At 39.8% G+C, this 24,489-nt stretch overlaps 3 protein-coding genes across 13 annotated transcripts in view; 2 read left to right on the top strand and 1 right to left on the bottom strand.

Annotated features, from left to right (window-relative positions):
- TOR1AIP1 (torsin 1A interacting protein 1) overlaps positions 1–4,158 on the bottom strand; it is a 45,126-nt gene extending 40,968 nt beyond the window's left edge. Inside the window, exons 1-2 of one of the 4 annotated variants that reach the window (XM_086693701.1) lie at positions 3,342–4,158; positions 1,610–1,687 (exon numbers count right to left, since the gene is read on the bottom strand). In XM_086693701.1, coding sequence (XP_086549827.1) covers positions 1,610–1,687; positions 3,342–3,819 — 556 coding nt within the window. In that variant the 5' untranslated portion in view covers positions 3,820–4,158. The remainder of the gene's footprint in view (positions 1–1,609; positions 1,688–3,341) is intronic. The other 3 variants (XM_086693700.1, XM_025921254.2, XM_025921253.2) reach the window with 3 other exon arrangements.
- LOC112857909 (torsin-1A-interacting protein 2) lies at positions 2,628–24,316 on the top strand. Of its 4 annotated transcripts, none has more exons than XM_086693706.1 (2): positions 2,628–2,740; positions 21,846–24,316. In XM_086693706.1, the coding sequence occupies exon 2, from the start codon at positions 22,505–22,507 to the stop codon at positions 22,898–22,900; it is 396 nt and encodes a 131-aa protein (XP_086549832.1). In that variant the 5' UTR covers positions 2,628–2,740; positions 21,846–22,504; the 3' UTR covers positions 22,901–24,316. The 4 variants fall into 4 exon arrangements, with proteins under 4 accessions (XP_086549832.1, XP_025777040.1, XP_025777042.1 ...); XM_025921255.2 differs by lacking the exon at positions 2,628–2,740 and adding an exon at positions 3,370–3,501; XM_025921257.2 differs by lacking the exon at positions 2,628–2,740 and adding an exon at positions 8,270–8,406.
- The window catches only part of LOC112857954 (torsin-1A-interacting protein 2-like), a 37,900-nt gene continuing 16,046 nt past the window's right edge, over positions 2,636–24,489 (top strand). For 2 of the 5 annotated variants that reach the window (XM_086693705.1, XM_025921298.2), the window contains exon 1: positions 8,272–8,410. The gene's annotated coding sequence lies outside the window, so the exon portion shown is untranslated. Of the gene's footprint in view, positions 2,741–3,361; positions 3,502–8,270; positions 8,411–24,489 lie in introns of those variants that run through there. The other 3 variants (XM_086693704.1, XM_086693703.1, XM_086693702.1) reach the window with 3 other exon arrangements.

The following is a 24,489-nucleotide window of genomic DNA, read 5'->3' as shown; positions in this document are numbered from 1 at the left end:
GTCTTCATTCTATCAATTTACTTAAATTAACACCATAATTTTTATACATTTACTCTAAATTTTAGAAAAGTTTGCTTCTCTAGGTGTAAGAGATAAGCAAATAAATATACTATGATAAAATTTCAAGAATATGATTTTTCCACATGGCTGGGAAAATCTATAGCATTTATTACTCAAAGCATTTTTCTAAGATAGTTTATAATCTTAACCCAGTAACATAGGCAATTCAAGGAATTAAATATAAAGGGCGTGTTTACTTAGAACTAAACTTGAACTAGATGTACCTTATTCTAAATTGAGGACAGAATAGGTCAAATCATAAAGCATAATCTTATTAGAAGCAATGGCTAAGGAAACAAGTCAAGATAGGAGTTTTACTGTTGTGGGACTTTCTTAATATCAAAAACAGCAGACTGAAAATAAATGGAACTAAAAACCAAAGGAACTAAGCATTAGCAACTGAACTAAATCCATTTCCTTGCTTTCCAAAAGAGTTTTAACAGCTTTTAAAACTTAAGTAGACTGTCAACATAGCCTAAGTCTATGTTACATTGATAATAAAATGCAAATGTTTTTACACTTTAACATCTCTGAAACTGAGGGGGGCAGGGTGCCTGGGTGGCTCAGTCCGTTAAACATCCGACTCTTGGTTTTGGCTCAGGTCATCATGTCACGATTCATTAGTTCGAGCCCCATATCGGCCTCTGTGCTGACAGTGTGAAGCCTGCTTGGGATTCTCTCACTCCCTCTCTCTCTGCCCCTCTCACATGCGCTCACTCTCTCTCAAAATAAATAAACTTTAAAAAAAAAAGTCTTTAACATCTCTGAAATTGGGATGCATCATACAATCTATGGGATGTTAAAGTTTAACTGGCAGCATTTCTTCCTTCTAGGTGGTACATAAAACGATGGTGGATCTTACAACTGATGACATTTTAGATTTGATGAAAGATTGACCATATCATGCCATGATTTTACTATACAGATCACTCAATCCATTTTATTTTTAGTTTCTTATTTATTTTAAGTAGGCCCCATGCCCAATGTAGGGCTTGAACTCACCACCCTGAGATCGAGAGTCACACGATTCACTGACTAAGCCAGCCAGGTGCCCCCACTTAATCCATTTTAAATGGAAGGTAGCAAGACATATTCACTGACACCACACTTAATGAATTTCACTGAGTGGCTAATTATTACATAGGAGAGTGACAATGAGGTACTTGGGGAAAATGAAAGGGTTTTGAAGAAGACAAATCTGGAGCCAATTTTGGCTGTCACATTATCATGTAAACATAGAGAAGGGTCTTAGCTTCTCTGAGCTTCAGTTTTCTCGCCTATAAAATGGGCACATCTATCCTGCAGAGTTATGTGAATGAATTACCATATCCAAAGTGGCTCGTAATTAGTAGATACTCAAGTATCCATTCCATCTTTTCTTGACATATACCTATATGGTTTAACTCAACAAACTATAGAGAAGATTCACTGTAATTCTGAATAAGTTATGATTTGGGACCCTTGATGAACCAGGCTATAGTGTGTACATTAAAAAAAAAGAAATGAAAAAGATGGCAGGTAAGGCAAAAAATAAAATCACTCTTCTTACCTGGAATTTCTTGTGTTCTCTGGATAGTTTTCTTTGAGACTGTTTGGCTTAAAATAGTTTGTGAAGATGGTTCATCCTCTAAAGAACAGAAATGACAACTGTCAAAATTCAGAATATATGATCTGGTACAGATTATGCACCTTAATAGTAATATAAAAGCAAAAATGCACATAATTCATTTCTTTAGCAATGTGTAATTAAGCCTACCAAAACTTAGGAATTTGGGTCTAACTACTCTTGAGGCAATATAAAAACAAATTATTTACCTTTGATGCTTTACTATAAAAGTCTACTACTTTAGAAATTTAAAAGATGGGCTACAGTTTCAGAAATGATGTGGGAGAAAGCAGAGGAGTGAAAAATGTTTAGACCCTTATAGATTTTTTTTACTAAAATAGAGGTAAATCCTTCATGTGTTAAAAAAGCTGATAACACTGCACCAGGTTCTGTGGCAGAGTCCATATAATGTAACATTTATTGCCTACTTGTGCAAAGCATTCCTCAGATACTGAAGGAGGTACAACCTAACTTCAATGATGGGATCTTTGTCTTCAGGTTTCTAACCTTAAAAGAAACACACACTAACCTATATATGAGCTAAACTGTCTTGAGTACCTACACCCAGCAGTAACTTACACATCTTTAACATAAAGTTTTCCACATCAACGCATCTTCAAACGTGTCAGCACTTCAGGTGTCAAGAGGTATGTGCTGCCTCTGACTGCTCTGAGCTGAAAATCCACCTCCTTTTCCTGGCCATCAATGGTTTACCGCTAATTATGTAATCCCATTGTGATTCAAACCCTCGGATTTTTACCTCATAGGTGCCTTACGTGGGGCTAAAACAAAACTTCACCTGTGACTCAGGATTAGAAGGGGAAGAGGGAGGTGGGTGGGAGAGGATGGCTTAAGGGAGTTTATTCACCTGTGACTTACCTAAAACTATACGCTCACTTTGTCAACATCCTTTTGGCCCATTTAGATAAAAACTAAGAATCCTGTTTCGTCAAGCTACTTAACCAATGAGGTTACACTGAGGAACCTCAAGTGGCGAATTTTTGCAGAGATCACCACACGTGAGACAGAGCGATCAGCTCAAAGTTCAGGATAATTGACTTAGCCCACCTCGGTGTAAGTACCTGGGAGGGGTCTCAATCAATTCATCAACCACTCTATCCCTTGAAACGCCCACTCCCCAAATTTCCCTTCCCTCTCCCCTGACCTGGGTAGCGTTGGAAAAAGACTGGAAGGTTACATTAGATCCATAACTCTCAGCTAGGGACTTCTGGCTTTTCAGAGTTAAAGGAGGAAATGGAAGTGGCTTTGGTAGCAACATCCGCAGGACAGAGGAAACTGAAGTGAAACGGAGTCCCAAGTGTTTTGATGTCGCGCCTGCCACCTAACTCGTCCACCCTCCGTGACGGCCTGCAGATAAAGGCAATTCGGGACGCCCCTGCTCGACGCACAGGGATGCGCAGAGCTCCCGGATCAGGTCGCTCAGCACGACTGCCTACTCAACCCTCAGCCGCCTGCACCTCTCGCCCGCCTGCGGTCGGGGCGGACCCCGCGTGGGGGCGCCCGTCTATCCGCGCCGCGAAGCCACTGGAGCCCCGGCGAGGATGAGCTGGGCGGGAGCTTACGCCCGCCCGACACGCGCACACACCGCTCGCGCCCGCGCGCCTGCGCTCGCTCCCCTGCTCGCGGCGGAGACTGTTACCTCCGTCGGTCTCACCTTCAGAGGAATGAGAGTCCCGTAACCCTCTCCTGGTCGTAACCGGAGACGGCTCTAGCAGAGGCTGCTGTGAGTGCTGCTGCTGTAGACGGGTAGTCCTTCGCGTCTTCATCTCCTCGGCTTCCTGGAGTCGCGGCTGCCTCCTCTGCCGAGAACGAAGGTAGTAGGCGCTTTCTCTCACTTCCTCTTTCTCAGAATCAGGCCGGAACTCTTCTAGCGGGACTCGTCTTCTCGCCGGGGACTTTTCCTTGGCTACCCGGGGCTCGAAGTCGCCGTACACTTCTGGCGGCTCTTCCGAGAACCTCACTTCCCGCCGGCCGGGGCGCGACGGCGAAGGAATTCCGTACGCAGGCGCGTCACTGCCGCCGCCATTTTGAGGGGCGAGCCGGCGCCTACCCTCCCGCAAGGGGGGCCGGGGTGTGACGTATAGCCCCCATCCTTCCCTCCCCGGCTCCGCCCGCCTCCCGTCGCCCGCCATAGTTGTTGACGTAGCTTGAGTCGATCGCGAAGGTGGATTTGGGGTCCCTAGATTCTCCTGCCGTGGGTGGCGACGACTTTTCGGGGTGTCGGGCGGTGCTCGCGGCGGTCAGGGAGGCAGTTGAGAGTCGCCGGGGCCTCCGCCTGCGTCGTCGCTGCTGTGCTGCAAACCCGCCTCTGGGCCCATGGTGTGTCCTGAGGGCTGTGGGAGAGGCAGTGCCTATGCTGGGTCAGCTGCTGCGGGTCACTCCCGCCTCCTGGCTGAAGGCACCAAAGAGGAGGAGAAGAGGGAGGACGACGTCGCTGTCCTTGGCCTTGGGGGAAGGTGGGAGGGGACGACGGAGAAGGGACAACTGGCTGGGCAAATTGCCTTTCCTGAGCCCAGCTGCTCGTGGCAACTGTTGCCCGCACGCAGGAGACGCCGGTCCTGGCCCCCTGTTCCGAGTTTCTGGGGGAAGGCCGAGCGAAAGTCGGGGGGGGGGGGGGGGGAGAAGTTTCGGTCCTCGCCCCCAGGCTGTTGCGCAGTTTTCCTGGAACCTTTTTGATCGACGCCTACCTTAGCCATGCCTTTCCAAACTTATTACTGGAGTAATGATATAAAGATCCTTTTGCAAGGGCTATCTTTTCTTGGAAATTTCTTAGTTTTTAAGCCCCTTGTGAAGGCAGCCAGTTTTAAATTTTAAGTCACCTGTTGAGAGTGCAAAGTCGTATCTGCAGGTATACGCTCGGGTAGATTTCCTTGCAGAATGTATGCAGTCTTATTCCTGGCTTTCGTGTTAAAGCTGTATTCCAGCAGCACTGTTCGGAAACCTTATTAGTGTGTTATGGACGTAGATGTTTGATAATAACTTTGATTAAATAAGAGCGCTGTAATTTTAACTTATGGCCCATTCTTATTTTGATTCTGGGCATGACTTGATCTACTGACTTTGATTTAGGGTTTCTTGCGTTTAGTTTATTGAATAAGAAAGCATGATAAAAGCTGTTTGTTTCAACTCTTCATGTTTACAGATGTGGATAATCTGCAGTAACTAGCCAAATTTAGACATATAGAAAGTCAATAATTGAGAGAAAGATTGTTCCCTCAAACATATACACTTGTCTTGGAAGACTTTCTAGAACTTATTTTAGTGAGTAGGTTTAAGAAATTGTAATTTTGGAAACCAATTACTGAGTCATTCTGAAATTTTGGAAGATGTTTATTTCAAGTATTTTAAATCACCTTAGAACGTTTTTCAGTGACTCGTTTGCTTAAACTGGGCACAGATTTCAATTTAATGAAAGCCTCAGGTGTATTATATTTTCACTAATTGTCCATACATTTGGCTAGATAGTTACATGCTTTAGAGAGTCATCTAGGTTTTAGACTGTTAGGATCAGTAGTTTAGTTCTGTTTACAATATACAATATAGCCAAAGAAGCTGGAGGAACAGTATCAAAGGAGATGCTGCTTTTTTTTTTTTTTTTTAACTTTTTAAGGGAAAATTAAAACTCTAGTGTTCTCCTTTGTCCTCTTGGGATAAGTGGTATTGTATGTGGAAAATTTGTGAGTCTTAATTCTTTTCTGATAAAATGCTGAAAAGTACTGATACTTGGTAATACCTGGCTTTTATTCACGATTTAAGTAACCCTTTCTCTATAAGGTGCCTATTATAGTGCTCATTAACATATAATTGTAAAAATTCTTTCATGTAATTTTTAAAGGATATAAAACTTTAATAGTGTTAATATACAAAGTTCATATTATGAACATCAGTGCATATTAAGTACATCTTTAAAACATTTACCAGTATAGTCTCTACATAGACACTTTGGATACAAACTTTAAAACTTAGGTTTGGGGACATATTTAAAAACAAAGGACAAGAGGTTCTACATGTTGCTGAATAATCAGAGAAGATGAGAGGTTCTACCTGTTGAATAATCAGTACGGTGGTGTTTTGAAATTTTAAAATGCTTGTAAAAGCTTAGGAAAGAAACTAATGGCTTTCACTTTCCAAAGAAACAAATGAGAACATTAAGTAAAGTCAGAGGCATGATAGCTTTAACATTAACACATATATTTGCTTAGGGTTTTCCCTCTTTGGTCTAGATAATAATCCATAATCCTAGCCCTGGCATAGGCTAGGATTGTCTCCCACTCCTAGCAATCTTACAAATACCAACTTTCATCACTAACTGTGAAGTGAGGCTAAACTCTTATGAAACCAGATATTCTGCTGTAGGTGTTTTCCAAACTGTAAGAGTGGCCCCAAAAGACTTGACGTTAGAGGCAGTAGATTCATAGCCTGTAGTGGAAGGGGTTTGCTGGGTCACCATTACCAAGAGGGGGCATGAGCTCTGGTTGTTAAACAATTACTTTGGGAACGTGAGAGATGTGGAGGAATTCAGTGGCTCAAAAGAGAAGACAGGTTAGAGAAGAAATGATTATAACAAAGAATACACTCATTTAATTCATATATTTATCAAACATCTATTCTATACCAACATAGATGTTTGATAAATATATGAAAAATTAATGAGTGTATTCTTTAGCCTTAGGGTATTTGCCATATATGAGGGAAGATCTCTATTAAAAATTATAATTCAGATTAAATGGCATCAATTTGTATACCTAGCTGTTATGCCTGAGTCTAGAAATCTAGTGTTGTTGACGCTGGATTTCTAAAACAGCTCTTTTCTTTATTTTTTTAAGTTTATGGATTTATTTTGAGAGAGAGAAAGTGTGAGTTGGGAAGAGGCAGAGAGGAAGAGAGCTATAATTCCAAGCAGGCTCTGCGCTGGCAGCTTGGAGCCCAATGCAGGCTCGAACCCATGAACCGTGAGATCATGACCTGAACCCAATTGGACGCTTAAGTGACTGAGCTGCCCGAGCACCCTTAAAGCAGCTATTTTAAAGGACACAGTTTATTTTAAAATAATGTAATTTTTGTATATGAAGTTTGTTTTTGTTTTTAGGGTAAGCAGAAATCTAGTTACTTAGAAAGCATTTATCAATTCATTGTGCATCATCACCTATCTGGTCAGATAGGAAAATAATTCTATTATCTTAGCAGAAAGGCAACACTGTTCCTTTTTTTTTTTTTTTAACATTTTATTTATTTTTGAAGAGAGACCGAGTATGAGCAGGGGAGGGGCAGAGAGAGAGGGAGACACAGAATCTGAAGCAGGCTCCAGGCTCTGAGTTGTCAACACAGAGCCCGACGAGGGGCTTGAACCCATGAACTGTGAGATCATGACCTGAGCCGAAGTCAGACACTTAACCTACTGAACCACCCAGGGGCCCCAACACTGTTCTTTTCTAATAAGGAAAAAATTAAAATATTAAAGCAAGTTCAAGAAATAGTAGCCAACTCCATTTATTTCCCATTCTCACAAGTAAATGGAAAGTATTTTAGACAGTTACTGCAAATGAAAATGTCTAGCTGGAAGTGTTATACTGAAATTAAGTGAAGTTAAATTCAATGAAATGAGTGGGATATAGTAAATACTGTTCCACTTATTCTTTATTGATTTAGAAATTGCAGTCAATTATTAAACAGTATTTAGGAATCCTGTGACTTTTGCTGAAAGAGAATGATTGAGAAATGAAGGCACCAAAAATCACCACCACATAAAGAATCATTAATCGAATAAATATTTATCTTCTGAACTGTGCTACACAATCCCTCTTCTAGGTACTGGGGATATGGTAGTGAAAGAGTAGACCAAAGACAACCCTCCCTGCCTTGGAGTTTATATTCCACGGGGGTCAGATAAAAATCAAAGTAAAATAGTGTTTTGGTCAGAAGTGTTACAGAAAAAAAAAGAGGAAAGGGAAACTGAGCTTTAGGAGAGTAGGTTTCTTCTGTGTTATTTTGAGTTAGTGTACGTCAGGTACAGGAGTTTTAGACTTATTTGCCCCTAACCAATCGTGTGTTCTTCGCTAAATTCCTTGCCATCTCTCAATCTGCACATTTATGGGATTGACCAAAATAATAGCTATTTTTCATCATTTATTACTATAACTTAGCAGGTACCGTTAGGTACATTAGCATGTTTACGGACAAATGAGGTTTGTAAGTAGCCTTGTCCCCGTTTGACAGGAGCAGACTGAGGGTTAGATTAAGCAACTCGTTTGAGGACACTCACCTTGTAAAGGTAGAGGCCAAGTTCCAAGCCACGTCTAACTGGTACTGGGCATTATTATTATTGGGTAGTGCCCTCACAGTACTGGTTTCATGGGTTGTTCCCCGGTGTCTTGCAGAGATGCGCGCTTTCCTGTAGGATTGCAAGGATATGGTCCCAGGCGGTTCTGTGGTGCGCATTCGCCACGCCTCTCACCCTGGCATTGGCCAGCGGGTGGGGAGTGGAGAGAGGGGCGTGCAGACTGGGGAGGAGGAGGGGCGGGCCGACTACCAGTCCCAGCATTCCGTGCGTCCCTCCCCTCCCCTCCCCACGAAGGTCTTCGTCACGTGGACTGGGACCGGGACGACGTTCTGATCCTCCGCGTCCGAGGTGGGGTGCAGCCCGGCGTTGTGGGGCAAAAACAACACCGAAGGGCTCTCCAGACGTTGACAGTCGACGATTTAAGACCCTGCTAGAATTTGTAAGTAAGTAAAACGTATATACAACTTTTACATGTGTTAATATTTGATCTGAAAGCTTCTTTAGAAAGATTTTTCCAAAACGATCCCTCCCCGCCCCCACCTCCCTACAGCAAAAACCTTAAACGGGGAAGGTTGGGGGCGTTGTTTTTTTTTGTTTTTTGTTTTTGTTTTTTTTTTTTTTTTGGTAGTAAAAGAAGAGAAGCAGAGTCTTGTAAACGTTAAACAGATTAAGGTGGGAATAAATGTTTGAGTTGGACTTTGAGACGAGAAGCAGAATTTCTATAAGGCTCAAAATGTAAACGGGATATCTGACTACCGCTGTGGGTGGTGATTACTCCCTTTACCTGCGTGCTTATTAGCAGGATCTCATCCTACGTAATCTCAATGCTTATAAAGTAGTGCAACCTCCGCGCCCCACCTTTTTTAGCCTTAATGGTGCTAAAAAGGGCCAAGGTTGAAGTTTAGTTAGACGCTACAATTACTCATTTGTTTATGCATTATGTACGTATTCTCAGTTGTATTTCATACCTCTTTAAAAAGTTTACTCTTTTCTTTCTTCAAGAAAGTGTATAGTACTCCCTAAAAAAGTGGGGCAGAGAGTGAGAGGAAAAAGAAGAAAGTGTGTAGTATTCTCTACTTTATCAGTAGTGCTTGTTAGACTTTGTACACGGTTACAGGAATGAGTTATCTTAATCTGATTCTATATACCACTTTTAGTTTTACCAGTTTTTAGACTTTAAAACATTTTATTTTAGATCTGTATGAGAAATCTTTGTCTTTTTTTTTTTTTTTTTTTTAAGAATTAGGGCCATGGAATCTATCCATATTTACCAGTTTTATTTTTTAAGCACATGATTAGCATATAAATGGTCAGTGGAAAATCATTTAATGAGAAAAGGAATTTCATGATAGAAGAACTAAAAATCTCAGGAGTCTGTATGGATTAGAATGGCTTGAAAATCTGACATTTGCTATGGAAACTTTTAAGTGAGCACCTCTTCTCAGTAATGTTTATTATGCTGAAGGCAGAGTCCACAACTTGATTACCAGTTTTGTTGCTGGTTTATCACATAACCATGAATGACTCATTTAAGCTCTATTTCATTTGTTTTTCTTACTAGCATAGAGATAATACAAGCCTGAGAGCTCCTATAACTCATGAATAGAGTAACTTATGAACTTACTTAATAATATTTGAGGATTATTGAGTATTTTAATAAGGTGTTGTGTCTTGTATATAATTTGTTTTTGCCTAAGAAGTTATTTTAAACTATACCATGGAAATCTACGTTTCTCTGAAATGCCTCTTGAATTTCCTAAGGGGAAGTTTGCTCAGAGACTCCCTATCTGCTTCTGCTGTTACTCATTTCGCATTTAGAATTTTAATTGTGTTAAAATTTAATTAGTATTCTACATCTTATGACTACTATTGTGTCCCACAAGAGATAATTCCATAGAGTGACTATACTTTATCACAAGTTTTGTACAGCAAATCAAGCATTTTGTGAATAAAGAACAGTGTCCCCAACATTGGTTATAAGTATAGAATTTGGAATGAGAGCTGTGTTTGAATTCCTGTTCTGTCTCTCTGTGACTTGGGCAGGTTACTGTATTGCTCTGATCGCCTTTCCTTGTCTGCAAAGTTAGAGATTCATAGGGTTATTTGGAGTATTAAATGGGATAGTTTAAGGACCCAGCAGATGGGAAATTGGGCTTTTTCCTCTTTACTAACACCATGATTTTGGTAATCAAAATAGGAAGAAAATCCACCTATAATTGTAATACTTCAAAAGATTAAATTGTGGGGCGCCTGGGTGGTTCAGTGGGTTAAGCATCTGTCCGGCTCAGGTCATGATCCCTGGTTCATGAGTTCAAGTCCCTCATGGGTCTCTGTTGACAGCTCAGAGCCTGGAGCCTGCTTCATATTCTGTGTCTCGCTCTTTGTCTGCCTCTCCCCTGCTCACGGTCTGTCTCTTGAAAATGAATAAACATTAAAAAATTTTTTCAAAAGATCACACACACACACACACACACACACACCCTCTCGTTTAGCCCTTGATCGTGGGCATGTGTAATGTGAATGTAATAACTTTTTTTGCAGAAAGTCAAATTTAAAAGATTGGTTAACTTCGGAGAGTTTTGTTTTAGTTCTGTAAATAAAGCTGTCTGGGTCTGCCTTTATTCTGATCTAGTGAAGAAACAGCATAATTTTCTTTTAACACGGTTTCCATTTGCTCTCCTCATTTCAAAAAATACAATCTCTAGGCACCTGGGTGGCTCAGTTGATTAGGTGTCCAACTTCAGCTCAGGTCATGATCTCCTGATCCGTGAATTCCAACCCCACACCGGCTTCTGTGGTGATACCTCAGAGCCTGGAGCCTGCTACTTTGGATTCTGTGTCTCCTTCTCTTCCCCTGCCCTGCTCACTTGTGCTGTGTGTGTGTGTGTGTGTGTGTGTGTGTGTGTGTGTGTGTGTGTGTGTGTGTGTGTGTCTCAAAAATAAATATTAAAATAATGCATAAAAACCTCTAATGACACTTTTATTTAATAGTTTTTGAGGGCTTCTTGTGTGCCCTCATTATGGCAAATGCTGCTCGTTAACTCTTACAGTGCCTCTTTCTTCTAGGTAGTGTTACTCCTTTTTGTGGTTAAGAAAACAAAGGCATAGAGAAGAGTTCAAGCCAGGTACCGGAGCAGTCGGTCAGGCCTAGGCAGTCTTAGTTCAGAGGAGAGTGCTGCAAGGGGTTTATTTTTGCAGCTTCAGTGTGTGGATTTTAGGTCCTTTATGTAGACAGGAATTGATCCTGGAGGCTGACCTACAATTTCTCTGTATATAAAAGTAACAGTATTTGTAACTACTGTGACCACATTAAAAACAGTTTTTATAGGAAAATGATGAAGAATAGGGAAGTGTTGAGTGCCTGAACAGAAGAGGCATTCACCTATTGTTTTATTAATTGTATCAATGAAAGTATGATTTATATACAAGATGAATTATTAAGAGTAAACTTTTTTTATTAGAGATAAACATAGGGTTTATAGTGCCGGAAAACTATTCTTTAAAGCGGTGTTTCTCAGACTCTGTGGTGGAACATTAGAATGATCTGGTGAACCTCTTAAAACACAAACTCCTGCACCAGCCTCTCAGAGATTCTGGTTTAAGTAGGTCTGGGGTGGGGCCCAAAAATGTGCATTTCTAACATGCTCCAACATGACACTGATGATTTCCAGCTAATAAGTTTAGTAAGGAAACAAATACTAGTGGTGGCTGTCCAAATTGTTGGCTTGAAGTGAAACTGGTTTTTGAACACTATCTTTTGATAAAAAGAACTAGGGTTTTTGGAGACATAGTTGACTCCAAGGCTGGGACAGGGAGCCTGGAACATCTTGTAGTGCTTGAAATTCAGGAAATGATCGAAAAAGTTGAGGGTCCTGGTTGAAGGCACACAGGAGCCAACTTGAAGGAGCTCCTAATGGCCAAAGTTGGAGCAACAAAATGAATGCAAAAACATTATATAAACCCAAATTGAGGATCATCAGACAGAATAAGTGACCATTACTTTTCAAAAAAGTGTCAAGGTCACAAAGACTAAAAGGTCACAAAAGACAAGAAACTATAAATTACAGATTGAGGAACTGTCTCAGTTTGGAGACGCAGGAGAACTAACAATTAAATGCAATATGAGATCCCAGGTTGTACCTGAAACAGAAAAACAACATTAATAGAGAAACTGGTGAAATTTGAACAGTCTGTAGTTTAGCTGATAAAAACCAATGATTCTTGGTTTTTATAATTGTACTTCAATTTTATGAGATGTTGACTTTGGGAGAAACTAGATAAAGGATGTAAGAGAACTCTGCAATATTTTTGCAACTTTTCCGTAAGTTTAAAATTAGTTCAGGGGGTGCTTAGCTGTCTGTCAGTTGGTAGAGTGTACAACTGTTGATCTTGGAGTTGTGAGTTTGAGCCCCACATTGGATATAGAGATTATTTAAAAATAAAATCTTAAAAAATATATATCATTAGGGTCCCTGGCTGGCTCAGTCATTAGAGCATGTGACTCTTGATCTTGGGGTTATGAGTTCAGGCTCCATGTTGGGTGTAGAGATTACTTACACCTCTTTAAAAAAATAAAATGTATTCAAAATAAAAAGTTTAATACAAATGTGTTGACTTAGTGTAGATAGTAAAGGTGATTAGCGGAGTTGAGCTAAAACTGGGAATCCATTAGTGTACCCAAATATTAGCAAACTCTTTGATCCTTTGTGCTTTGCTTACTGCCTGTACTTAGTCCACCCAAATCTGAACTACAAGTCAGGGGAGTTGGGAGGGACTAAGAAGGGTAAAAAGGATAAGAAGGAAAGGAAGTTTCTTTACTCAGAAAATATGTATGATATTTGAACTGTTCCAGGCATTTAGTCCTTATTTAAGAAACAGTTACCTAAGGAAGTAATTGGAGTACTTTTTTTTTCTTTCTTTAGTACTTTTTCAAATTCCCTTTCAAATATGTGAAAGTACCAATTAATAGAAATACTGGGAAGTTGTGAAAATAATACTAACATATTATGACAACAAATAGGGTACAGAGGAGTGGGCAAGACTTAGAAAGCCTTAGAAATTTAGTTTGAAATACAGACAAATAGCTGGTATAAGTATAGAAATACCTAAGCTTGGCACTGAGTCTCACTATTGAATGACTCATGTTAACCTTAAAGGTTTGACTGCTGGTGTTTGAAATTGAAACTGTAACAATTTGAAGGATGGCTTTTGGTCCATTAGGGCAAGGTCAGTTGAAATGTACCAATAAATGCCTAAAGCAGTTGTTCCCCTTTAAGGTATGCTAGCAATCCATACATACACCTGTTTTATCTGTCAGTTCCTGGGGTGAGAGGAGAACACTCTGCAGCTGTTTCTAACTCAGGATCGAATTTTTTTTTGTTCGCCTGTGTGTTCTTCAAAAGAGGAAACAGTGTATGTGGTAGGTAGCACTGAAATTGTCATCCATATGTCTTCTCTACTGATCTCAAGACTGCCAGATTAGAGCTAGTTCCTCACAAAACAATCTGAAGACTTTAAGGAGCATTTATTTTCATAATAAATTTTGAACAGAATTAGTTTAGATTATGTGAACTTAAAAAGAAGTTCCTTTTTATGCCCATACTCCTTAATCTCCTGTCATCTAAATTCTAAACTAGTTACAAAATATGAAACTCAAAAGATTTGAGTTTGTGTGTGAAATGTATCAGATATTGTCTTCTATAAAAAATAGACATTTTTGATTATTGGTTAGCCTTAGAATATAATTTCCATGGGAAAAAATATTCAAAATAGGAATTCAGGGTTTAAAGCATTTACATTTTTTGGGTTTTTTTTAATGTTTATTTTTGAGAGAGAGAGACATCCTGAGCATGAGTGGGGGAGGGGCAGAGAGCTAGGGAGACAGTCTGAAGTAGGCTCTAGACTCTGAGCTGTCAGCACAGAACCCGACACAGGGCCCAAACCCACGAACCTTGAGATCATGCCCTGAGCCAAAGTCGGACACTTAACCGACTGGGCCACCCAGGTGCCCTTGTGTTTCTGTCTTTTGATTTTATGTATCATGTGGAGAGTTAGCTAAGGCTGTAGTCTGAGGGATATGTTTTCCTGGAGAAGTCACCCCAATCCTGACTCAGTCTGAGACTTAGATTATCATATGATAAAAAGAATGAGACAATTCTTATCTGTCAAAGGCAGATTTGAGCTTGCTTCCTAACATCTATTCAGGAAATAGTGAAGAATAAAATATAATCAAAATATTTAATGAAGGTAATTAGTATGTATTAAGCTGCCATTATTAGTAGATACACATTTCAGTGGATTAGAGTTGCATTTTCATTTTTCAGTTAAAGTGCTGTTTTCTAAATTTTCTTCTAATAAAGTTTCAGGAAGAATTATAAATTTACTTTAGTTCTTACCAAAAAACCTGATTTGTGTTTTTCATTTGTATGACATTTATGCAGTGGAGAAACTCTTTAAACTTTGGCTTTTAAAACTGTTGTTGGTTAAAAGATTTGTTTGAAAACCTTGCTTTTTCTGTGGGCCTTCCAGAATTTCCTAGGAACTCTACATGCAATCTTTTTTTTTTTTTTTTTTTTTTAATTTTTTTTTTTTTCAACGTTTATTTATTTTTGGGACAGAGAGAGACAGAGCATGAACGGGGGAGGGGCAGAGAGAGAGGGAGACACAGAATCGGAAACAGGCTCCAGGCTCCGAGCCATCAGCCCAGAGCCCGACGCGGGGCTCGAACTCACGGAGCGCGAGATCGTGACCTGGCTGAAGTCGGACGCTTAACCGACTGCGCCACCCAGGCGCCCCTATGCAATCTTTTTATATCTATCTGAAGGCATTTAGCCTTTACCCAAAGTATGGTTTCCTTTCTGGATTCCCTGGACACATAGAAGTCCTGTAAGATTTTCTCTATGTATCCATAGTTCGTGGCTTTGGGCCTAGTACATGGTTGTTTTCCTCAGGAACTTAAAAAATTACGTTTAATAATCAGAGTAATTAATGGTGGTTCTCAAGGTATTTTCAGTATTTCTACAAGCCTAATAGTAATCATATTTACTTTAAATCAGCTACTTTTAACTTAAGCTAATAATGGAATTGAGGAAGGAAACAAATCCAGAATATCTAAATCTTTCCAACTTGATGATAGAGGAATTTTGACTATTTATCTGTAATTTAAAATACTGAAAATTTCTTAACCAGGGCCAGTAACACTATCTTCTTTCTTTGTTAGAAGTTCTGATTGGCAGATTGACATTGGCAGATGTCTAATAAATTTTTTTAATGTTTATTTTATTTTTGAGAGAGAGAGAGAGTGTGAGCAGACAACGGGCAAAAAGAGAGGGAGACAGAATCCGAAGCAGGCTCCAGGTGCTGAGCTGTCACCACATAACCCAACGTAGGGCTTAAACTCCGGAACTGTGAGACCATGACCTGAGCTGAAATCAGACACTTAACCGACTGAGCCACCCAGAAGCCCCAGATGTCTAATTAATAAAAATGAGAAAATGAAATTATTACAGGAATGCTGATTGTTTAGACATCCTTCCAAAATGAGATCTGAGGAAGGGTGTGCTAGGAATAAAAATTGCATTTGGTAGTAAAATGATTGGGAACCATTAACACGTAATGGTTTTGAACTACGTCAGATTCCTTTGGGAGTCTAAAAATACCTCTTTCTAGGAAAAAAACACATGTGTACATAAAACATTTTGTATGTAATTTCAGTGGATGCAGGACCCCCTAAACGTATCCTAGATCTTACTGTGTGAAAGTGGAAAATTGCGATAGGTGATTTTTTCCACCCCTACCTCAGTATATACACACTGTTGAAGAGCAGCAAACAGCTCATATGTATGAAGAGGCTTCTTAAAGCTTAACTGTTCCTACTTCAAAAAGGCTGTGTCTTATAGTAGCTAGGAGTACAGGCTGTGGAACCAGTCTTCCTGGATTCAAATACTTATTTTTCTGCAGTGACCTGTGTGACCTTTGCAAGTTGCTCAACCTCTCTGTTTCCTTACCATAAAATTGATTATTCTAAGGATTACATGAGTTAATACACGTAAAATGCTCAGAAGAGACAATGGCACTTGGCGTTAGTTATTGTTAGTAAGCATTATTATCTTACAGAGGATTACTATTGAATACCTGGCCAAGTGAGGTTCTCTGGGCTACAAGTTACTTAGAAGAAGGGTTCCTTTTTCTAATTTAGTACAAAAGCACCATATGAAATAATGTCCCTGCAAAACGATGCATGTCTTTATGGGAGTATGCCTAGGTCAACTTTCTTTTCCATATCAGTATTAGGTAGGTCTCATTTCTGTGAAGAGAGAGTTGTTTACAATTTTATAAGAAAAACTAAGATCTGTAGCCTTCTGTAAGGCTTTTTTTGGTCCTCAGTATATTAGCCACCTTCTGGGCAAAGTAACTGCTGCGCTCTTCTGGTCCACAATGTGAAATTTTGGTTCTGCCTATTAGTCTCTTTTTCTAGCCCATTAGTATTTCCACTCTAATCTCTTTAAAAATTATAACATTGAATAGAGATTCTGTAAGCAATTAGGTTTTACGATACAGTGAACCTTGTGCCTCCAAAGAGTTAAAAAAATATTTGTGACAATATTTGAAATGTTCTGTATACCCTTCCCAATCCCATCCCCTTTTCTCTCCCATCAAAAGTAACAATTCTCCTTGTGCTTGTTGTTTTCTTTTTAGCTTTATTGAATATTTATTCCTAAATAATACATTGAAACTTGATGTAAATGAAAATGTATAAGTTTGTGTGTGGGAGGGTTCTACTACTTTCAGTTTTTTTAGGTTAATATTCTTGAGTTTCATCTGTGTGTATATGTACGTAATACAGGCATACTTTGGAGACTAGTGAAGATTTTTTACCTACCACTGCAGTAAAGCATATATCTCAATAATGTAAGTCAAATCAGATTTTTGGTTCCAGTGCATATAAAAGTTATGTTTATACCGTAGTACGTTAATGATGCAATAGCATTATGTTTTCTTTAAGTGTACATACCTTTATTGCTAAAAAATGCTAACCATTATTTGAGCTTTTAGTGAGTCATAATCGTTTTGCTGGTGGAGGGTCTTACCTTTATTTTTTTAATATAATTGATTGTCAAATTGGCTTACATACAACACCTAGTGCTCATCCCAACAAGTGCCAGGAGGGTCTTACCTTGATGTTGATGGCTGCTGACTGATCAGGGTGGTGGTTACTCAAAGTTGGGATGGCTATGGCAATTTCTTAAAAAACAACAGTGAAGTTTGATGCATCCATTGATTCTTCCTTTCATGAATGATTTCTTGGTAGCGTGTCATGCTGTTTGGTAGCATGTTACCCACACTAGAACTTCTTTTCAGCACTGTAGTGAATCCTCTTAAACTGGGCCACTGCTTTATCAGCAAAGTTTATGTAATATTCTATATCTTTTGTTGTCATTTCAACAATCTTCGCAGGAGTAGATTGCATCTCAAGAAAGCATCTCTATGGATTGCTTTGCTCATCCATAAGAAGCAACTCCTTCATCCATTAAAGTTTTATTATGAAATTACAGCAGTTCACTCACATCTTCAGGCTTTACTCCTAATTCTAGTTCTTTTGCTGTTTTCTACCACATCTACAGTTACCTTCTCCACTGAAGTCTTGAACTTTCAGTCATCTGTGAGGATTGGGACCCACTTCCAGAATCCTGTTAATGTTGATATTTTGGCCTCTTCTCATCAATCAGGAATGTTGTTAATAGCATCTAAAATGGTGAATCATTTCCAGAAGGTTTTCATTTTACTTTGCCCAGATCCATCAGAGGAATCATTCTCTGTGGCAGCCATGGCCTTACAAAACATACTTTTGAAATAAAAAGACTTGAAAAAAAAATAATAATAATAAGACTTGAAAGTCTAAGTTACTCCTTGATTCATGGACTGCAGAATTGACATTGTGTTAGCAAGCATGAAAGTAACGTTAATCTCATTGTACATATTCCTCAGAGCTCTTGGGTGACCAGGTGCATCGTTAATGACCAGTAATATTTTGAAAGAAATCTCTTTGAGCAGTAGGTCTCAACAGCGGGCTTAAAATATTCAGTAAGCCGTATTGTAAACAGATGTGCTGTCATCCAGACTTTGTTCCATTTATATAGGAAAGACAGAGTAGCTAGCATAATTCTTAAGGGCCCTAGGATTTTTGGAATGGGGGAAAAAGAAGCCTTTTGCTTCAACTTCAAGTTACCAGCTGCATTAGTCCCTAACAAGAGAGTCAGCCTGTCCTTTGAAGGTTTGAAGCCAGGCATTGATATTTCCTCTCTAGCTGTGCAAGTCACAGATGGCATCTTCTTCCAATAGAAGGCTGTTTTAATCTACATTGCAAACCTGTTGTTAGTGTGACCACCTTCATTAAGTAAGTTAGCTGGATCTTCGGGTTCACTTACTGCAGCACCTACACCAGCACCCGCTGCTTCACGTTGCACTTTGATCTTGCGGAGACGGCCTCTTTCCTTAAACCTCTTGAGCCAACCTCTGCTAGCTTCAGACTTTCCTCGTGCAGCTTCCTCACCTCTCTCAGCCTGCATAGAATTAGACAGTGAGGATTTTGCTCTGGACTGGGCTTTGGCTGGAGGGAATGTTGTGGCTGGTTTGATCTTCTATCCAGAGCACTCAGACTGTCTCCGTTATCAGCAGTAAGGCTGTTTCACTTTCATAGCACTTGTGTGTTCACTGGAGCAGCATTTTTCATTTTCTTCCAGAACTTTCTTCACTTTCACAACTCTGCTGTTTGGTGCAAGAGGCCTGATTTTCAGCCTGTCTCAGCTTTCTACATGCCTTTCTCAGTGAGCTTACTCATTTCTAGCTTTTGATTTAAATGAGAGATGTGCAACTCTTCCTCTCACTTGAACATTTAGGGATCATTGTATGATTATTAATTGGCCTAATTTCAATATTGTTGTGTCTTAGGGAATAGGGAGGCCTGAGGAGAGGAAGAGAGATGGGGAAACAGCCAGTCAATGAAGCAGTCAGAACACACACAACATTTATTAAGTTCAGTGTCTTACATGGGTGTGGTTTCTGGCACCTCGAAACACTTACAGCAGTAACATAAAAGATCACTGATCATAGATCACTGTTACACATATGATAATGAGAAAGTTTGAAATATTGTGAGGATTTCCAAAATGTGACACAGAGACATGAAGTGAGCAAATGCTGTTGGAAAAATGATAGTGATAGACTTGCTTGATGCAGGGTTGCTGCAAACCTTCAATTTTTAAGAAATGCAGTATGTGAGAAGCACAGTAAAGGAAAGTGCAATAAAACAAGATATACCTACCTCGATTTGTTTATCCATTTTACCGTTCATTGTCATTTTGGCTGTTTGGCTGTTACACGCAGTACTACCGTGAATATTTACGTTCATGTTTTCAAATGCAGATGTGCAAATTTTCTGGGTTATATACCTAAGAGTGGAATTACAGAGTTCTAGGAAATGCACACCTTCAGCCTTATTAGATAATGCCAAATTACTTCCAAAAGTGGTTGTACTAATTTATGCTCCTATTGTTAGAGTGTAAGGATTCAAGTTATTTGTATTTACCATTTGTTTATTGGGCACATAAACATGAGTACTTCTCTGACACATAGTACTTTGTAGGTGGCTGTGCAGTTGTTCCATACAACCTTATTTACTTGGGTAAATAAAAAGCCAAAAAGCCCTATTCTCAGGGATTTTATGTTTCAGTACAGACAAATGGCTAAAATGTTTACTATATCAAAATGGAAACAACAAAGCAAGGAGAGGGGACGTTATCTCGGCTGCTCTTGGATCTATATGGGGATTCTTGGATCTATATGGGGATTCGAGACTCAGGGGATGAAGTACCACTCCGAGGCCCTGGGCTTTATTTAGTGGTCAGCATAAACAGAGATACAGGTATGATGAGCTTGGTTGGGCCTGATGCTTTCAAGCTGATAATGTCAGTGAAGCTGTGGGTGGGGGGTGGGAGTGGAGTTTGAGAATCTTGCCAGGAGCATTTCAGGAGGCCCTCTTCACCTATCAGTGGTAAGGCTTAGGAATGAGGGAAGAGGCTGGTGATAAGTAATCTTACTCTGAGCACTTAGTGCTTTGGGGTCCCTTTTTGACTCTTGGCCCATGGTGGTTTAGAGGATCAGAGGAGGGGCTGTCTTGTCTGAAACATGAGGAAAACTAGAGTTCTTGAAATCAGGAATACTTGGGTCTCTAGTGCTTTGTGGACTCTTGAAGTTGAGAAATGAAGGTTGGGGGAAGGGTGGGTTTATTTTGAGTACTTGGAGCTTTAGGTCTGGCTCTTGACACTGCCAGTGGAGACATGGAGTCCTGGGGGAGGGGTGGTTTTACCGAGAGTGTGCAGTCCCCATTGTCAGACTTGTTGATTTTTGCCAGTCTGGTGGATGTGGAATACTGTCTTGTGCTTTCAATTGCATATTCCCGTTTCGTGCCAAAAATCCACAATTTCTTATCTTTTCAGTGTTAGACTTAGCCATATAACTCTACTAGTGACTTTTATGTTGAGCCCCACGATTGTGTGGCTTTATTCATTTGTTGCATGTACTAGACCTGTAAGGTTTCCCAATTCAATAACTGAAACTTACTCTGATGCTCTTGTCAGTGGACCCTCAGGTCTTCAGTGTTGTCACCATAAAGGTTGTTAAGTCAGGATCCCTGCGTCCCTTCTGTTGTTCACTTCGAATGAGGAGCTGAATTGGTAGCCCGCACCCATGCATTGTTACCTAACCTCAAAAAGTACATCAGTATATTTACTGACTTTCTCACCTCATCTGGGGCTCCCATCAGAATAGGAGCCCTGTATTGCAGCACTGTCAGAAACTCTTCAGTTACCTTTTAAACTTGCCATTTTAAAATCTGAGTATCACAGCTACCGTTGATAGTCTGTAAGGAAGATGCTTCGGCCAAACCACAGCTAAGGCTTTCACTCCTCTGCTTTTCAGGCCAAATCTTTATATAGTCTTAGCACTCACACCTTTCCCTGTGTCTCTTACTGCTCTCACAGGATCAAGCCTCAGAACTCACAAAACACTGCAGAAAAACAAGGTATATGTTGTACTCTGGCACATAGTACTTTCTAGGTGGCTATGCAGTTGTTCCATACATCCTAGTACCCGACCTTATTTATTTGTTGCATTCAGTGTCATGAAGGAGTATAAAAATGATGATAGTATCTATAAATTCCAACTTATTTTCTAAATATTTTCCAAGAATTGCTCAGGACTATTGCTCAAGACTATACCTGACTTGCCTTATTAAACATTATAATGCGCATAAACCTATAAAGATAGATGTGGGTAATAAAACCTGTCCCTCGTGGTTTCTTTTTCAGTCTTCAAAAGGATTGCCTCCAACTTCCTATAGTTAGCTTTTAATGATATTTCCTGATGACTTTGTAAGCATTTTGCTGGATGGATTGAAGTCTTTTGTAGAAAGGCTGTCACCATTGTTAATGTTATCCCACACATTACAGGAATATCATATATGTCACCCATTTCACAGAAGAGATACACAAGAAATCTCAAAGTTTTACCAGATTAAACAGGATTATACAGACTTTATTATTACTAAAATGCAAAAGGAGTTAGCAAAAAGAAATCTAGTCCTAAGAATACTAAGCTAATACAAATCTTAAATGAACCAAAACCCTTCCTAGTGCCCAAAATAAGCATAACTCCCAACAGATACATTGGTTTGAACCCATATAAAATTGTCATGGAGAAACCCACAAGACAATTCTCATCCACCTTGACTGGCTCAAATGATTTCCAAATGCATGTTTCTAATAATATTGTGAGCAACTCAAAGCCCATATGAGTCGTCTGAAGTTTTATCATTTACAGGTATGTGAAGCATTTCCAGACCCTCCAACCAACTCAACATCAGCTACTTCTCTGTGTCCTGATTAAGGTCCTCCCAAGAAAGACTTCATTGGATCCACGCTCAAGAGGACTCTACCAGGTTTTCCTGACCCCCCTCCATCACTGTAAAGTGCCAAGGCGTTAAGACTTGGGTACCTGTGTTACAACAACAAGTGCCAGCGCCCACAAAAGACCCATTGGACCTGTCAGCTCCTCTGTTTCACCAAGCAGACGTAATAATTTACCAGCAAAGCAGAGTAAGCCAAGTGCCTCTGCATGATACCACCAGCTGATAACACACAAGGAGAAATAACTAATTTAGACTAGAGCCCCATCTTTTCTTGAGAAGCTGGGATTTCAAGGAACTATTCTGAGATCTGTGCTGCTAATAAGCGACTGACAACATTATAGACGAAATCGGTCCCTGGGTTCAGAGACTGAGTTGCAATTGAGTGAAAAACAGACAACGAAATCTTGAAGAATTGCACGGAGGTGCAAGCCAAATTTAACTCTGGTTGCCAAGTATTTTCAGACTGAGAAATTGCTAAACCAGACCTGTAATAGGACTGGTTATTTGGGTATCTGTGTCATTGTTGCCTCTTACTGTTACGTTGCTTTCTGTGTTGTTTTTCTAGGCCCAGATGTTCTCAGATAATTCACATTGCCCTGACTGTGGACAACAGTGGTTCCCTAGTTTAGAACTAGGCCATTGGTTGTACCAGACTGAACTTGTTGAAAATGAATGTTACCAAGTATTCTTAGACCGTATTAACAGAGCTGATTATTGCCCTGAGTGTTACCCTGATAACCCTGCTAATAGAAGTCTTGTTCTTCCTTGGTCTTTCCCACTTGAGTGGGCTCCCCAAAATCTTACCAGATGGACCTTTGAAAAAGCTTGCCACCCATTTCTTCTGGGTCCTCCACTGGTTAGAAAAAGGATCCATGACTCTAGAGTAGCTGGTTTTAACCCTGCATTGCAGTTAATCTTGACGAGAACAGATAAAACCTTGAACAAAAAACTTGGCCAAAACAAATAACTTCTTAAACATTCAAAATCATGGAGACTCTAGAGTTTTGTACTCGTAGCCCAAGGAAGATGGAAAAAAGACTCCTTTCTAAATATGATATAGACTGTCACTACCTTGGGGACCTGCTTATTAAATTGTTGGATCTGCTCCCATGGTCTACACATATTTTGTTCAGCATGAATTTAGTCAGTATTCCAGCCAGACCGTTCATCTAGAACCAGTCTAATCCATGTTCCCTATGTTTTGGAATTCGCTTACCCCTCCTAGAAAGCTCCACAGTCTTATTGTGGACATATGACAGGGTAGTCCTGGAGGAGAGGCCCTATACTGTATGTACCATAATGATACTTCTCGTGATAACTTTTGTGGGAAAGCATCCCTAATAGCTGGATTGTAGATTATTCCAGTAAAACAGCTAGATATTTTAATAAGAAACTACATTGTTCTAAATTCCATCTCTTATACATTAACCCGTGGTAACACTTACATAGGTTATACAAAAACGTGCAGAAATACCATTATCTATATTCACTTGGCTCTGCATAAGCAAAGACTATCCTGTCTTTGTGGTGACTGAACTTAGAATGTCTTCCCCTGGAAATGGAAAAGTACTTATACTATGATAGGAGATAGATGATGAAAGGCGGTATCAAGCTTGACTCCATAGATACTATGAACAGTCTAGGGGAAGCATCTCTCTCAGAACTAAGAATGTTTTGCTGGACATTGACCACATTCTGGTCTTCACTTGTTTATGAGAATCATGGAACCACAGTATAGGAGAAACGTAGAAAAATCTGTTGAAAACATCTCAGAGGCCACTGAACAATTGTAAAATCCCTCTTGAGATACTAGATAATTCAGTGCTTGTGTAGCGGCTCAACAATGTTCGTAAGGTCCCAGGCTCTTTCTGTTCTTCCCCCCTGGGATCCTTATGGAAGCTTTTTGTCCTTATAGTTGTTTCCCCAGCGAGTACAGTGTGGCTGTTGCTGTTACAGACATTTCATTCCCAAAGGCCGGAAGTAGGATACAGAATGCTTTTTCCTTTCAAGTTTTTTTTTATTTGGGGAAAAAAATATTTCTCCAAAGTCCCTTGCAGATTTTCATCTTACAGATTTTCATCTTAAATCTCATTAGAAGGTACTGGTTCACAAGAGAGCCTGAGAGGCCTGGCAAAGGGGAATGGGGTGAGCAATGCCTGGGTAAGATATATTGTGTCCCCTAATAAAATCAGGGCTCTTTTAGGAAGGGATAAGCGAGGAATGGCTATTGGTATGCGACAAATGCCTACCACATGTTGTGCAACCTGAAGTTATTATTCTGTATAAAGGATGTACCCTGGAGATCTACCCTGTATCTGCCTTATGTCTATCAAAATGGAACTTCTCTCTTGTTACATTGCTGAATAAAGTGTGTGGACTGCTATATTGAGTGAAGACTAGTTAGTTTATCATTAACCCTTGGTTAATAACTCCCTTCACGATCCTAAAGCTCTTTCTAAAAAGTGAAGTTTTATTTAGAGGTATTGCTTTTGATCAATATTATTGTCGCCTAAATGTTTTCAAACACATACTGACAAACACTTTACATATGTGCAA

The sequence above is a fragment of the Puma concolor genome, chromosome E4 (assembly GCF_028749965.1).
Source record: "Puma concolor isolate L17-30 chromosome E4, mPumCon1.1.hap2, whole genome shotgun sequence".
NCBI lineage: Eukaryota > Metazoa > Chordata > Mammalia > Carnivora > Felidae > Puma > Puma concolor.
This window is presented reverse-complemented; position numbering and strand designations above follow the sequence as displayed.

What these genes read in the sequence shown, in the direction of transcription:
- LOC112857909 (XM_086693706.1), top strand. Translation starts at nt 22,505, where the DNA reads ATGTTCTCAGATAATTCACATTGCCCTGACTGTGGACAACAGTGGTTC.